Here is a 14,203-nt window from a genome sequence, read left to right as displayed (position 1 = left end):
TAATGAGCATGTATATATATATTTCAAAACACAAAAAACACAATTAAATCCTTTATTTTAGGAGAAGTCTAGAAAGTTAAAGCTTGTCGACTGGTTTTAATAACAGGCTCTACATTTCAGCCTTCCCATTGAGGCACAGTTCATGCTTAGATATTACAAAAATACTCTATTTCCTGTGCGGTCATTAACATTTAATTGTCAGGGATAAAAGTCACCTGACTCAAGTTGATGTCCACGTCAGTTTCTGTAGCAGCCAGTGATTCTGTGATTCCACATCAGAGGTGTCAGCCAAAAAGACAGTGTAACTGGATGTCTGTTTTTTTTTTTTTAAATGTTTCTACATGCGATGGATGTGGTCGCGATCCACGAACTGCTTGAGGTTGTGCAGGTTGTCCCACCATTTGAAGAGGAAGGTCTCAGCAATGAGGCTGAACCAGGGGGTGATCTTCAGTTCCTGACGCTTGGCTTTCTCCAGCATCTCCTTCAGCTCCTTTTTACTAACATAACAGTGGCTTTTGATCTCGTTGGGGTCAGGATTCAGGTCCACGTTCTTTGAAGGGATTCAAAAAGAGACGACATCACTGAGAATCTCGACATAAACAACCACCTTCCCTGACATTTTCTAATACGCTGCACACTTACAGTCTGTTACGTGATTCATATAGAGCATGTTAAAGCAGTTACCTTCTGCATGAAGAGGATGTAGTCGATCTCATGTTCACCCCACACGCCGTCTGACTGTGCTTTGTAGTGGATCCTGGTCAGGTATGTCATTTCATCGGGTGTCACCTGAGAGGTCAAGACAGGCGGTACAGTAATCTTATCAACCACTAAAGACGCGCCTGCATGCCGACACGCTCACCTGCTCCACGGGGATGCCAAGCTCGGCTTTGAGCCTCCTCTGAGCAGCCCTCCTTACTCCGATTGCATCTTTCTCCTCCAACTCTCCATCAGTGTGTAAAGGATGACTGCAGCACGTGTTTGTGAAACAGCCTACACACACACACACACACACAACACACACACACACACACACACACACACACACACACACACACACACACACACACACACACACGGTGCTTAGCCTCTTGTTGGGATCCACAGTTCAGAGTGGATCTGAGCACTATTTTGGGCCGTTTCAAATCTGGGACATTTCAGGATTTGTCACCGACCTGGAAACGTGATTTTGGCATCGGACCTCTGTTGTAAGAGCAGCTTCTCCTCGCTGTTGAAAATGAAGACGCTGAAAGCTCTGTGTAACAATCCTGGTGATACAAGCAGACCCCAGTAAAGAAGACAACTTGAGGGGAACAAAAACATGCGTGTAAAGATGAGCAGAGACGGCATTAAACCTTTGTCGATGTTGGAGTTAAGGTGGCAGTTCTTCTTGGTGTCGGCTCCGGTCTTGTGGTCATTTTCATCAATAAGGATGCACATCTCAGACAGAAGCTGCACCTGCTTCTCATCCAAGTGTTCCGTGTTTATCTCAGGCATTCTGAATGTGGCCTGTCTCTGTCTCACCTCACTGCAAACACAATGGACACTTTGTAAAAGCTACTATATAGACAGTATTCATAACGTCTCACTTCTGTATAATAAGTCGCCTGTCAATTATCACATTTCAAAGTCTGTTGTAGGAAAATTAGTCTGCTCTTGAACAGCAAAATAACTGGAAATGTAATGCTATACTCAACAGGACTTTTTACACTTGAAATGCTAAAAATATTGGCTAGATCAAATATCAATCAGGAGTCTTTGGAGGCGCAAAGGTCAAAGTTCCTCAAGAACATCACAAATGTGAATCATTTGACCTATTATTAATATTTCATGAACATTTTATTAAGTTCATAGCTTTTCCAGTTATTTTGTTCAGACAGATAAACGCCGACTGTCTCTTTACAAAAGAATAAGAACCGAAGCTGACATTGTTTACAAAGTTGGCTTCTGTCAGCGTAAGAATGTTCTCAGGCTTTCAGCAGCCATCTTGAAAACGTGTACGTAAAATAAGAGCAGAGATACCTTATTAATTTATTTTTTCATTCATTTTTTTGTATCATTTTCTTTATGTTTGGTTTTGTTTACAGTTTTGTTCAGTGCCTGGTTATTTTAGCTGAGTTCTAAGAGCATTAGCCGGAATTTGTCAATGAGGCTTATCTCCAGCGTGACCACCCTGCCATTGAGACAGGACGCGGTTGCAGCGCAGCTTACCTGGATGCAGCTCTGTCCCAGCCGGTGATGATCGAGCAGCTCGGTCTCAATGTGATCGGTGCAGCTTTACCTCCACGGTACATCCGGTACATCCGGAGCCCCGCCCACAAAGGCCGCACCATCGCCTGACCAAAACACAAGACCAATCACAGGAAAAGTTACAGCGGATGGTGGGAAAACCAGGGAAGGATTTTACCGAGTCCGGATCGGAACATGTGCCGTGCCCCCCCCCCCCCCCCCCCCCCCCCCCCCCACCCACACACACACACACACACACACACACACAACGTGTTCCCTGTCTGGACCCGCAGTTAACAGACATAATTGACAAATTAACACTGTTCCCACTTTATAAATAGTTGATTTATTAAATATACAGTTGACATTGATAACTTGTCCTGTTTTTAGACGTCTTAGTGTGTCGTTTGGTTGCCTCTGCAGTAACTTTTGAGTGAAGCACTAGTTTTATGTCACCTGATCCAATTAATCGATGGCTCAGTTATTGTTCTCAGAATTGCCTTTAATTAATTAAAGCATTGCTATAAAAAGAACTGAGCACTGCATTAAGAATATATTATATGATTGTATGATAATTTAGATGCCTAAATCTTTTGCGTTGAGTGGTGAAATAGGTCCCAGTCCAGAAAGTCCATTACCCGTTTTTCGGGAAACATCAGACAGGCACGCGCCATCAGACCACTGCAAAGCACAACTCGCGCCACCCATCAACTCGACTTAAGTACGAACGGTTGCCTCCGTGTAGGGCATACAGATAAAGCGATTAAACTTTAACTATACTTACCCAATAATTATGTTGGGTTTCAGTCAGATAAATCGGGTGTTTTAACCGAGATTAAATTGGAGCTACAACGATATCGCACATCCTAGTTCTGCAGTCGAACAACCTAACCTGACTCCCCTCTGCTCTGGCCACAGGATTCTATTGGTCGGTCGGTGTCGGCGCGGCAGCCTATTGGCTATCAAATTTGATACAGAAACCATGTGATACGGAAGTAAGTGCAGCAACAAAATAAGTGATGTGTCAAATTTTACATTATTCGGGATCTTTCTTGGTTACTGCTGTAGATTTTTAAGGACACATGCGGACATTTCCTTGGAAGTTAAAATCTGACAAGGTCATTTTTTCCTCCCCACATACACTATGAAACGCTGTAGACCAGAAATGTGAATATGTGTATAGGCAAAGAAAGTGGTGAGCTGTGTGCTTGGGAGCTAGCTTGTGCTAACATTTAACATTTTCGATTGCACTCTTTAATCCGATATAAGACGTAATTCTACTGTGACAGTAGTAGCGGTGAGTGAATCTGGCATTTCTCACCATAAAATGCTTTGTTGTGCGCAAGCTTGCATTATTTATTTATTGCTGTGGTTATTGAGCTGGACGCGTGTGGGAACGCAGGTCCTGAGGCATGTTAATGTACATCAAGTATACGTATTACATACTTACATACTTACCCAGTAAAATCTGGCGTATTCTGGCAAGTTTTATCAACAAATGCTTGACGCTTTATCATAGATTTTTACCTGACTTTAACCTTTTATTTAGTCATCATTGATGGTTGTGTTATTTTAGCACATGAATTTAACACTAACAGTTAACATGAATGTGAGATATATATAAAACCTCTGTTGTAAAACATGTTTTAGTAAATCAGAAACATAATTATTAAATAAAGATTCACACTCACACAAAAAATCTGCAAAGGTTGTATTTTTTAGTGTAAATCATGCATATACTTTATTATATATTTAAGGTGCAGAACGAATACCAAATGTTATGAAAGTAGTATCAGTGGCAACAAATCAAAAGTTTGTCAGAAATTACACTTGCTTCTTTTTTTTCTTTTTTTAATCTGCATACAGGTGCTGACAGCAAAGTAACCAGTGAGTGAGCCGGGTTTCTTTTGCCCCGAAACTCAGGTAAGACCAAAGCAGGGGGCGGGGCCTCTCACCAGGTGGGAGGGATGCCTGGAGAGGGCGGAAGCACCAGCGGCTCTGCCTTGGCCGGCCGTCACCCTAAACAGAAGCGCAAGGCTCACAGTTTATCTATCCGGCGCACCAACAGCACAGAGGAGAGACCTCTAGGCATCCTAAGAGGAGATATGCTGGAGGGACAGGTGAGGGACACACACACACACACACACACACACACACACACACGCTCTTCTGGGGAAACAATCCAATGTTTATATATGCAGGTAACACTCTGATTTATCAGATCTCCTTTAAATCATTTGGATTTTCAGTTGTGTTGTGAGGCTGTTGTTTCTTAGAACAGTACCGGCTGGTTGAGCAGCATTGTTTACACTTTTTAACTGGTATTTTGACATAGAAGAGTCCATGTTACAGTGCATTTATGAGATTTATTTCCTCTTGTAAGAAAGTTGTGTTTGTTAGCTAGCTGTACTATGTTATTATGGATTAAAGTGGCTTACCGTATTTTGTATTTACGTTTTAATGCTCTTTGTGGTCTTTTCAGCCCTGAAATAGTGCCGATCTACTTTAAGTTGTTTCTTCTTTAGAAAAAAAAAATCACTGTCTTCAAAAATTCTTCTTCTTCTTCAAAAATCAACATCTTCAAAGTTGTGCTATATAATATCTAGAAAAAAAAAATCAATTTGAGCTTATTTCTAGCAGCATTTGCCTGGGCAGTTTTTTGTCAAATGCACACTTTGAAACTTGTGTTCTAAAATAATAAAGGGCCTACTGTTTGATCAGGAACATCCTGGTTGTTAAGCTTTGGGAGTTGGCTGTCGCCTGACTATTGATCTCTTGGATATTTCTTGCTTTAAAAGGTTTCAGGTGTTCCCACATTGTCTTCATATCTGAGGAGAATCAATGGGAACATTGTACAATAGCATTTGTAGTAAAATGTAATGATAAATAGTACAAAAAGATGTGGATAGATAACAAGTGCAGTAGAACAAAGCACGTCTTTTCAAAGGAGGTTTAACGTGCCAAAGTGAATTCAGAATGTAAAGAAATAGCAACTAAACACTTGTATTACAATACACTTCTTTTTATCCGTATCTAGTAAAGAAAAAATTCTAAAAAAGCAGGCCTTGATTTGTCCAGAGCTGTTTACTTTCTCTTCTTGACAGTGTCATTGAATTACCGTCCACTCGAACTAGGGCTCAGTTTACACCGACCTGTTGTCTCATCAAGTTTTAATATGCCCCGCTTGTCCGGGTCTGATTAGTCTTTTCAACAGGTCTTTTTCATACTGCCACTATGTCCCACGCTGTTTCCGTTCCCATTCCGTCCTGACCGGAGTCCCTCCTGCTTCATGCTGCACCATTATTTCATACCTTACACCTCCAAATCCCAGTACTCTGCTGCTGCTTATGTCAGAAACGAGCATTGAGTTCACAAAGGCTGACTACTGTTTGCCGAGTTATAAAGTGCGGACAAGTGGGTGTGACAGAGCGATCAGTTGCTTGACATCACTGCGGTTAACTGTTGGGAGAAAGAGTAACAGGAGAGGGTTTATTCTCTCGTCTCTCAGGCAGACCAGAGAAACACACAGCAGCTCTCAAGATGAGCTGTCAGACTCAGCTTTTGCCCTCCATTGTTTCCCTGACAGCCTTTTGCCCTTGTCGAGTGTAGACTGGTGGTCATCTGATATGAATTCATCATGGAGGTAAGTCAGGCACTGGTGCTTGACTGGTCTCAAACTGGTTGTGCGGTAGTTAGTTTGTAGGTCGTAGAAGTTCGACAGTTGTCTGTGAATGAAAAGTGTCACCTCTGTCGGCCACTTTTGCTTTGTCTTGAAGTAGTCTGCAAATAATGACTTGTTCTTAAATGGAATATATATGTCAGGTGTTACTGTAAACACGTGTTAGTTGATAGTTGTCATGCTGGAAGGTTGGATTTTGCTGTCTTTTGAAGGAGTTTTGATATTTAGATCACGAGCACCACTACATACATGATATATTATCCCGTTGTCGTGTGTGGCCTCTCTAATAGTTCCTACCTTGTGAAAATGAGGTTTTACACTTGTAGAACTGAGTAATTTGAGTAGTTAGAACAATGTTCTGCGTTAACTTTGTTGTCGTTGATTTTTGTTGTTGTTCGTGTGTCCAGGACTCCAAGCTGCCCCTTTCCTTACGGAACAACCTTCTGGACCTGTTCAGCCAGATTGAACGCGAGTTTGAAAACCTCTACATCGAGAATATTGAACGTAAGTGGCTGATGAAGAACATCAGCGGCGCGAGCGCGGCTCCCCGCATCGATCGTCAGGTGTTGATTAACCGAGCGGCATTTGCTCGCCGATGAACCGCCACTGTGCTAACATTACAGTGCGCCGGGAAATTGACTCCCTGAATGAGCGTTTGACTGGAGATGGACAGACTGTTGAGGGGGGAGATCCCAGCAAGGGAGTCCTGAAAACAAAAGGTGCAGTATTTTCTCCTCAGGCTGCCTTTGTAGAGTTAACCAATACTCCTCTTTGTTGGATTTAAAATGCTGTTATGCTGTCATTAATAAATCACCTGTCATTAATTATTTACAACATTTGGGAACAGGGTTTTTAAGATCCTTTATTGATTCAGTTTTATGTTTACAGTGGCCAGATAATGTGTGCAAAGCTTTTGGAATTTCATGGGGGGGTTTGCATTTTGTAACCGTTTCCAGCTTCTGTAACCCAACAGGCACATTCTTCTTGTGCAGGGAAAACCTAAAAAGGTTGAGCTGTTTTTAATCAGATTAGCTGTAGTCCACTCCTAACTTCATTTTCCTTACAAGGTATGCTAATACCTGAAGCATTTTTGAAGGGGGGGTGGTCATTAACTCAGACGTTCACTCATATTTCCAGTCTTGAGTTTTTATGGTTGTTCTCAATAACAGAATGAAAGATCAGAATTTTCTGCCAGGTACAATCATTTTCTCAATATCCTCGATGAGATGAACATTGCTGTCGAATTAATGAAGAAAACCATGAAATTCCTAAAGGTCCACATGCTTTTTCTTGATTTTAATCCCACTCTGAGCAACATATGTACAGAACCAGAATATCTTTCAGTCTATTCAGGACAGGACATGTGTACACAACCATCTGCATCTTTGCTCTGGCATTAAGTCAAACTCCAATAAATATAGTGTGAGAACCTTAAATTAGTGTGCAGGTCAGGTCATTAGTACCCAGAGGTGAGGAATTGTGATGTATATGTGACAGGATGATCTCTTCCAACTAAACAAATGAAGCAAATAACAGCCAGTAGCTCAGGAACACACAAGGTTCAGACTTGCCTCCTATTTTCATGTTGTTGTTTGTGTCTCCAAAAACAGCCAGTCACAGCACGAGCCAACTGTCACAGAAGCTGAAGACTACCTATAAAGCCTCAACCAGCAAGGTACGATAACTCTGTGGCTCATAAAGTAGCGTTACGCTAGGTAAAACATAGACAAATGGCCAGTTTTGACTTAAAGGGGATTTGAGATATTGAGTTGCAGTAACATTAATAAGCCGAATCACAACGAATCCTTTGACATTGTCCTTTTTAATGTTTTGCTGATGTAGTGCTTGTACACTTTCCACGGAAAAATAGGTGGACCTTGCAACTTCAGTGTGGCCACATGGGAGTTGTGGGGCGGAGATTCATGGGTAACTTCCTGAATGCTCTGTTTGTCACTAAGAATTGTGGGGGACTGCTGTGGGCTGAGTCTGTCCTTAACTACAGTCTGACCTTGACTCCTCATCTCTTCTCTGCTCCGTGCCCTCCGTCTGGGTGAACAGCTTCATTTGGAAATACTAACAGAGTTTTATTGAGAGGAATAGACAAGTCATAACTGTAAAGCTTTTTCTTTTTTTTTTTACAAGGAAATATTCAAGGATTTATGTTGGACCTGGACTACTTTGGCAGCCTCTTCAATCCAGAATATAGAAATACAGCAAAATACAGAATATTTGTGTGTTTTGAGAGCTCTCTATTTGTTTTATACCTGAGAGTAACCTTACTGTGACGCAGTTAATTCCCACAAATGACTTTCAACGGCACTTGAAAGTCAGGCTGAAGGGAGACCTTGAGAGATTAACCTCCTGACGGAAGCACAATAAACTCTGTCTGTTGACTACACAGGTGGGATTGGGCTCTAATAATCTGCACTAACTTCATCCTCACTGACTTCAGTGGGTAGAAAGAGAGTTTACATTAAAATGCCCGTGCGCTTCGCTGCTGCCTCTAACGACGCCCATTAATCCTGCGGTGCTGTGGTCAGCTGTTGCGCTCTCAGCTGCATGCGCAGAGAAGGTTGTTGCTGCACCCTCACAACTGAAAGCACAGGTCAAGGTTGCAGCCAGCAAAGGTGTCTCAGCAGGCGCCCTGGGTGGTCTTAGCTGAAACCAGATTTTAATCTATATATGTCCAATTTGTGGCGCCAAGTCTTAATATTTTGGCTGTAGTAGTGACGTTTTGTTAGTCTTCAGTCTGCGTTGATGAGAGTTCTTTGACCTCTTCTTGGTACCATTCATTTTGGCTGGTTGGAAAAGTGCCGAATGTTCCTAATAGTGATTCTTTTTATAGAGATTTAGTGACTGAAGATCCAAAACGATCCGAGAGTTTTTGTGCGGCAGCCTAAAGGGAGGCCAACAATACTTAGGGCAACAAGCGGCAGATATTTCCTCTCTGATGATCATATTTAGTGCATACATATTTAATATGCAGCCTTCTTTAATCTGAGTTTGATCTTTAATCTCCGTCCTCCCTGCTCAGATTGTATCCAGCTTTAAAGCCACCACAGGATCTCGAGCTTTGTGCCAGCTGCTCAAGGAGTATGTGGGGCACAGGGATGGAATCTGGGACCTGAGCGTTGCCCGAACTCAGCCCGTGGTACTGGGGACGGCCTCTGCAGGTTCAGCTGTTGTTTTTCTGGCTAACTAAACATTTAATGATCTTGCATTATTAAACGAGAGTAAAACATCATGAATGAAGCTACCGCAGTTAATATATTACTGATATCAACCTCAGCTCAGTGCATCCAGATTTAGGGGTTTTATTGTGTCACGTTCTTCCCTCACAGATCATTCAGCTCTGCTGTGGAGTATAGAGACTGGGAAATGTCTGCTGAGGTATGCTGGCCATGCAGGATCAGGTAATAATATCAAAGGCTCACGCGTTTCTAAACTGTTGCTATTGTTTTGTTCACCGGGACTGCTAACATGAAGTTTATGCTAGCGTCTTGTTCCTGTAATAGTAATAATACAAGAATAATAAGGAAGAATAAGGAAGAATTAATCGGGTTTTACGCCGTTTATGCTTGGAACTGGCGGGTTTATGTCCTGTTCTCATCTCGTCCCTGTTGTCCTCCTCACAGTCAACTCTATCAAGTTCCACCCCACGGAGCAGATGGCCCTCACAGGTACCTACTTGACTTCTGTCACTAATCCGTTCCTGCTCTGTTGTCTCCAGCGCTTAGTTTTCTGTTGATCTGACTATTTGCTCTCCGTGTGTCGATGTTGCCCCCAGCCTCTGGGGACCAGACGGCTCACATCTGGCGCTACATGGTGCAGCTTCCTGCCCCCCAGCCTCCACCAGATGTCAGCGTGAGCGACTCTTTCCTGTCCTTCTGAGGCAGTCACTCTATCATGGAGAATTTCAGAGGATATTACAACATATATTCACACAAAATGAGTTTTTGTTCCTGCAGGTATATGGATGAATAGATAGAATTGCTCTGTCTTGTGTGTCGTTCACCCGCAGGCGCTGTGCGATGACGACCAAGACTCTTCGGATAGAGAAGAGGGGGAGGTGGACGGCGAGGGGCTTTGTGAGGTCCCCACCGTTAGGGTCGCTACAACGACCCTGAAAAGTCACCAGGGGGTTGTGATCGCAGCTGACTGGTTGGTCGGAGGCCGCCAAGTGGTCACAGCTTCCTGGGATCGTGCTGCCAACCTGTACGAGGTGGAGACGTCTGAACTGGTTCACACGCTGACAGGTCAGTAACCAGTATTACTTGGTAGACCTTTATACATTTGTTGTTGGAAAAACAATGGAAAACTTCCCAAAAATCAATCGGGCTTATGATCAACCCGCAAAGGCACTGAGATTAAGATTTTTACTAGCGAGTTTTTTTGAGTTGTAAACCACATCACTCAGATAACCGACCAGAGGAGATGAACAGATGATTAGCTTCAATTGATAAGTTCGGTCAACACAAAAGGCAGAAAAAGGATTGTCTGTTTTTCTTAAAAATGTCTTCCACACAGGTAAAGATGTTGATATAATCATAGCAACCATAACACAGGTGCAGTGAAGATGCTCCTGTTACGGATGAATGTTTGGCTTTGGTGATTTTGAGGGAAATCTGTTATTGTGTGCTTGTGGTCAGGACATGATCAAGAGCTGACCCACTGCTGCACCCACCCTACCCAGCGTCTGGTGGTCACTTCCTCCAGAGACACCACCTTCAGGCTGTGGGACTTCAGAGACCCGTCCATCCACTCTGTCAACGTCTTCCAGGGGCACACAGAGTGAGTCTGACCCTGTGCTCCGTATCCTGGCTGCAGTCTTATTTTAGTCCACAGGGTGGTGCTCTAACATCTCCAAACTCTTTCTGAACGTTTAAAATCTTTTTTTCTGTGCACCATTATTTTACTTTTGCTCTAAGCTAAATCCTCTGTTTGCATCTCATTTACAGAGAACTTCTCCTCGCTGTCGTTTCTTCAACATTTCCCCTCCACTCTCTCTCCTGTTCATTTATCTCTTTCTTTTGTGTTAATCCTCCACTCCTTATAATTTGCCACTTGCACATGCCGTTAACGCTCAGCTGCAGACGTTCATTTCAAAATGGTGATTGTCAGGCTCGCTTGTGCCTTTCGGTGGCAGCTCTCTTTTAAAACAAGTGTGTGTGTGTGTGTGTGTGTGCGTGCGCGTCTGCTGGCTGGTCTTTGATTGCAAGTGGGGGTGGGATTACATAGAACTCATTATGTCCGATCCTAACATGTATAATTCCTGCAGATCCACTTTAATTCTCTGTCATAGACAATTGCTGTAATGAGATTAAGCTGCAGTCTTTCACAGTTAACAGCAGCCCTCCTCTTTTCTCTCTCCTCATCCCTCTTTCTTTCCCACAAGGCCATCCATGGGGTGAAAAGTGGGAGCTTGTAGAGACGTGCTGCTCCGTCTGAGACAGCTAGAAACTCTCAAACAGAAATATAAACTCTGAGAGATGTTTCAGAGTAAAACTTTCAGCTCTCAGTGATTCACCGAGTGAGAGTTTCCGAACAAACCGGTCATATAAGTCAGTAAATCAATTAATTTAAAAAGAATATTGTATTGAGGGGTGGTTAAAGGACTGGTTTGTTCTTCATTGGTGATGGTTTTCCTCTGCCTCTTTAAATTTGCTGACATGTTTGAAAGTCTACAGAAATACTGGCTTATGCCTGTGGGTGGACGTGCGTTATAGTGTTTGACTTTGTGACCTTACACTAGACCCACATCAGTACTTACGTTTGCCATTTAGAGTTATTTTAACTCTGAGCCCATTTAGTAACGGCAACATTATGGGCAAAATTTCTAGGATTTGAGTTTACTTGTGTTTTAAAATCTAGAGTGTCCAGCTCCCGGAGGGCAACAATCTAGCTGGGATTTCTGTTTTTCCAGGCATCTGTGGAGGAAGTGGAACGTTTCATTTTCTCCAAGAAGTCCCGCCCCTCTGGTTTTACTTTACTCCCAACTGACGCCTTTATTATGCGTATGTGTGTTCCTGGTTTGCAGCACGGTGACATCAGCGGTGTTCACGGTGGGTGACAACGTGGTTTCGGGAAGTGACGACCGCACTGTCAAAGTGTGGGATTTGAAGAACATGAGGTCACCCATAGCAACCATCCGCACTGACTCAGCTGTGAACAGGTAATATACCAACCCTAAACTACAAAGTGTAGCAGTAATAAGGTCACATCCGAGGTTTTATTTAGGCTACGGCGCTATAATTTTAGTGAGACGATGTTACGTCTGGCTCCTCTTTCAGGATCAGCGTCTCTGCCAACCAGAGGATCATCGCTCTTCCACATGACAACCGCCAGGTCCGACTGTTCGACATGAGCGGCGTGAGGCTGGCCAGGCTGCCACGCAGCAACAGAATGGTGAGAACCGACTGACTGAGGAAGCGACAGCTCGAGCGCCCGTAAACTGAGCCATTGCTTGGATGTGTCGTGCAGGGCCACAGGCGGATGGTGTGTTGCACAGCCTGGAACGAAGAGAACCAGTCGTGCAACCTGTTCACCTGCGGCTTCGATCGCCAGGCCATCGGCTGGAACATCAACATCCCCGCCTTGCTGCAGGAGAAGTGACATCACTGATCACGCAAACACTGTATTCTGTCTGGCGCTCACGTGTCCACTGAGGCCGCGCCGCTCATAGTCGACCCTCTCACCTATTTAGCATGAAATGTGATGTTGTTACACTGATTTCTTTTGGTCATTTTTAGCCTTTTGCTGTACAAACGTTTGACACCAGAGCTGCCACTGATGTTTCGTTACAGTCGCACGGTCACACGGGAAACCGGCCTGCTTTTTCAAACAATCAATTTTAAAAATGTGACGGAACAATTGGAGCAGGTGCAGGTTCTCCTGAAGCCACCTGCGTTGCAGGCTGAGTTGTGGCGTCTTTTCCGGTGACCAGTAACTGCGCCGTGTAACATTTTTTAAGTCATTTTAGTCCCATGTGCTCCTTTGATGAAACCAAACATATCATATCAAGGCCTGCCATTTTACCTGTGCAGTGTCGTTCAGGTGTCTTAATATGTTTTAAACATGTCAAGTCTTTCTCACTGACATTTAAAGCCGCTCTTATTTAGCCTTGACACCTTCAGTTAAGCATTAGTAGGATCTCTATATTTGTCACGGTGTAGGATTTTGTCATTCTGCCTTATCCTATATTTACAGAGGGATTCCTTATTCCATCTGTCTGAGGCATCAGGAGCAGAACCGCGGTGCACGACTCCAGCCGTTCTGTCCCTGGTGCCTTCGTAGGTGTGTAAATGTATATGACAGTCTGATGTTTGCTGTATGTTGCAGATTATTGAGCCACATTTCTCCGTGAGCCACCCATCACTGGCCTGCCGTGTCCCAGAGTTTCGTTCTAAAAGGTCACCTCTGTCCTCAGCAGCAGCCTGTCGGTGCTCTCGCCTTATAGTATTTGCACTTTGCAGTAAACCCTCGGTCTCGTATTTCCTCGTGCGCCGTTTGGTGTAGAACAACGAAGCTTTTGGGTGTGCGAGGGTCGCTGGTTAATCCCGATAACGTAGGCAATCACCAGAGTGAAGACTGTTGCTGTCTTGGCGACCAGAGTATGACTTGAAAACACAAACCTCTTCGTGGGAGCTGGAATCTGCCTTTTGTTTCCGCTTGTGCAATATCCTGAACGCGAGAGGGCGCTGTAGCGTTGGACTCTCAGTGCTGTAGATTAATCTGTGCTTGTGCGACCCACCGTGAGCGTCCTCAGCTTAGCCAGAAGTTCTGTAAAACTGTAGATTCTGAACCCGCGTCCATCTGGAGGTGTACTGAACTTGTTTTAAAGCCTCACTGTTGCATCACACCGTGCGTTGGCCTCATCCACCCGGGCGTCCGCCTGCATTTCCCCAAATCCTCGTGAAATAGTGACGCGTGTCCGAGCACAGACCTGACATTTTCCCAGGAATCCTTCGTACATCCGTAGATATGGAAAGCAGTCTGAATTTAGCTAAAATGTTTGAAATTCTGTGACTGACGGCACTGAAAATGCAGATCACTGTAGTCCTGTTCCTGACGTGATCTCCTTTACACGCATCTGTGATGGGATCATGATCTCTGATACTTCCCAATTAAAGGTGTGCTCTCCTGTCCCGTGTCTCCTTTTGTCTCTTGTGTCAACATCTGAACTGTTTGGGCCAATATTATTATTATTATTACTATTATTATTATTACCCATGTAAATTACGTAACATGAATACCCTTTAGCTGTGGTCTCCATATTCTCCATATTTAGAAATAAAC

At 43.7% G+C, this 14,203-nt stretch overlaps 2 protein-coding genes across 8 annotated transcripts; one reads left to right on the top strand and one right to left on the bottom strand.

The window, feature by feature from the left end:
- Nucleotides 1-38: 38 nt before the first annotated feature.
- On the bottom strand, nt 39-3,153 carry idi1 (isopentenyl-diphosphate delta isomerase 1). Its single transcript, XM_057012269.1, has 7 exons — nt 3,014-3,153; nt 2,212-2,336; nt 1,356-1,528; nt 1,176-1,268; nt 863-993; nt 685-789; nt 39-550 (listed from the first exon to the last, which is right to left on the bottom strand). Exons 2-7 carry the CDS (start codon nt 2,331-2,333, stop codon nt 338-340), a joined length of 837 nt encoding a protein of 278 aa, XP_056868249.1. The 5' UTR covers nt 2,334-2,336; nt 3,014-3,153; the 3' UTR covers nt 39-337.
- Nucleotides 2,875-14,050, top strand: LOC130513451 (WD repeat-containing protein 37-like). 7 transcript variants are annotated; one of them, XM_057012207.1, is made up of 16 exons: nt 2,875-2,950; nt 3,148-3,224; nt 4,096-4,349; nt 6,316-6,412; nt 6,532-6,627; nt 7,519-7,583; nt 7,751-7,834; nt 8,943-9,081; nt 9,250-9,321; nt 9,544-9,588; nt 9,696-9,772; nt 9,930-10,164; nt 10,558-10,699; nt 11,946-12,080; nt 12,199-12,313; nt 12,389-14,050. In XM_057012207.1, exons 3-16 carry the CDS (start codon nt 4,197-4,199, stop codon nt 12,518-12,520), a joined length of 1,587 nt encoding a protein of 528 aa, XP_056868187.1. In that variant the 5' UTR covers nt 2,875-2,950; nt 3,148-3,224; nt 4,096-4,196; the 3' UTR covers nt 12,521-14,050. The 7 variants fall into 7 exon arrangements, with proteins under 7 accessions (XP_056868187.1, XP_056868188.1, XP_056868189.1 ...); XM_057012208.1 differs by lacking the exon at nt 2,875-2,950 and having other exon boundaries at nt 3,220-3,347; XM_057012209.1 differs by lacking the exons at nt 2,875-2,950; nt 3,148-3,224 and adding an exon at nt 3,231-3,526 and having other exon boundaries at nt 9,696-9,766.
- The last annotated feature ends 153 nt before the right edge of the window (nt 14,051-14,203 follow it).

This window comes from Takifugu flavidus, chromosome 17 (assembly GCF_003711565.1).
Source record: "Takifugu flavidus isolate HTHZ2018 chromosome 17, ASM371156v2, whole genome shotgun sequence".
Taxonomy (NCBI): domain Eukaryota; kingdom Metazoa; phylum Chordata; class Actinopteri; order Tetraodontiformes; family Tetraodontidae; genus Takifugu; species Takifugu flavidus.
This window is presented reverse-complemented; position numbering and strand designations above follow the sequence as displayed.

Excerpts from the sequence above, each read along its gene's own strand:
- idi1 (XM_057012269.1), bottom strand. The coding sequence starts at position 2,333 with ATGGTGCGGCCTTTGTGGGCGGGGCTCCGGATGTACCGGATGTACCGT. Across the intron at positions 1,269-1,355 it reads TAACTCCAACATCGACAAAG|GATTGTTACACAGAGCTTTC; the intron begins GTTTAATGCCGT and ends TTGTATCACCAG. Across the intron at positions 551-684 it reads ACATCCTCTTCATGCAGAAG|AACGTGGACCTGAATCCTGA; the intron begins GTAACTGCTTTA and ends ATCCCTTCAAAG.
- LOC130513451 (XM_057012207.1), top strand. The coding sequence starts at position 4,197 with ATGCCTGGAGAGGGCGGAAGCACCAGCGGCTCTGCCTTGGCCGGCCGT. Across the intron at positions 4,350-6,315 it reads GAGATATGCTGGAGGGACAG|GACTCCAAGCTGCCCCTTTC; the intron begins GTGAGGGACACA and ends TCGTGTGTCCAG. Across the intron at positions 10,700-11,945 it reads GTCTTCCAGGGGCACACAGA|CACGGTGACATCAGCGGTGT; the intron begins GTGAGTCTGACC and ends CCTGGTTTGCAG.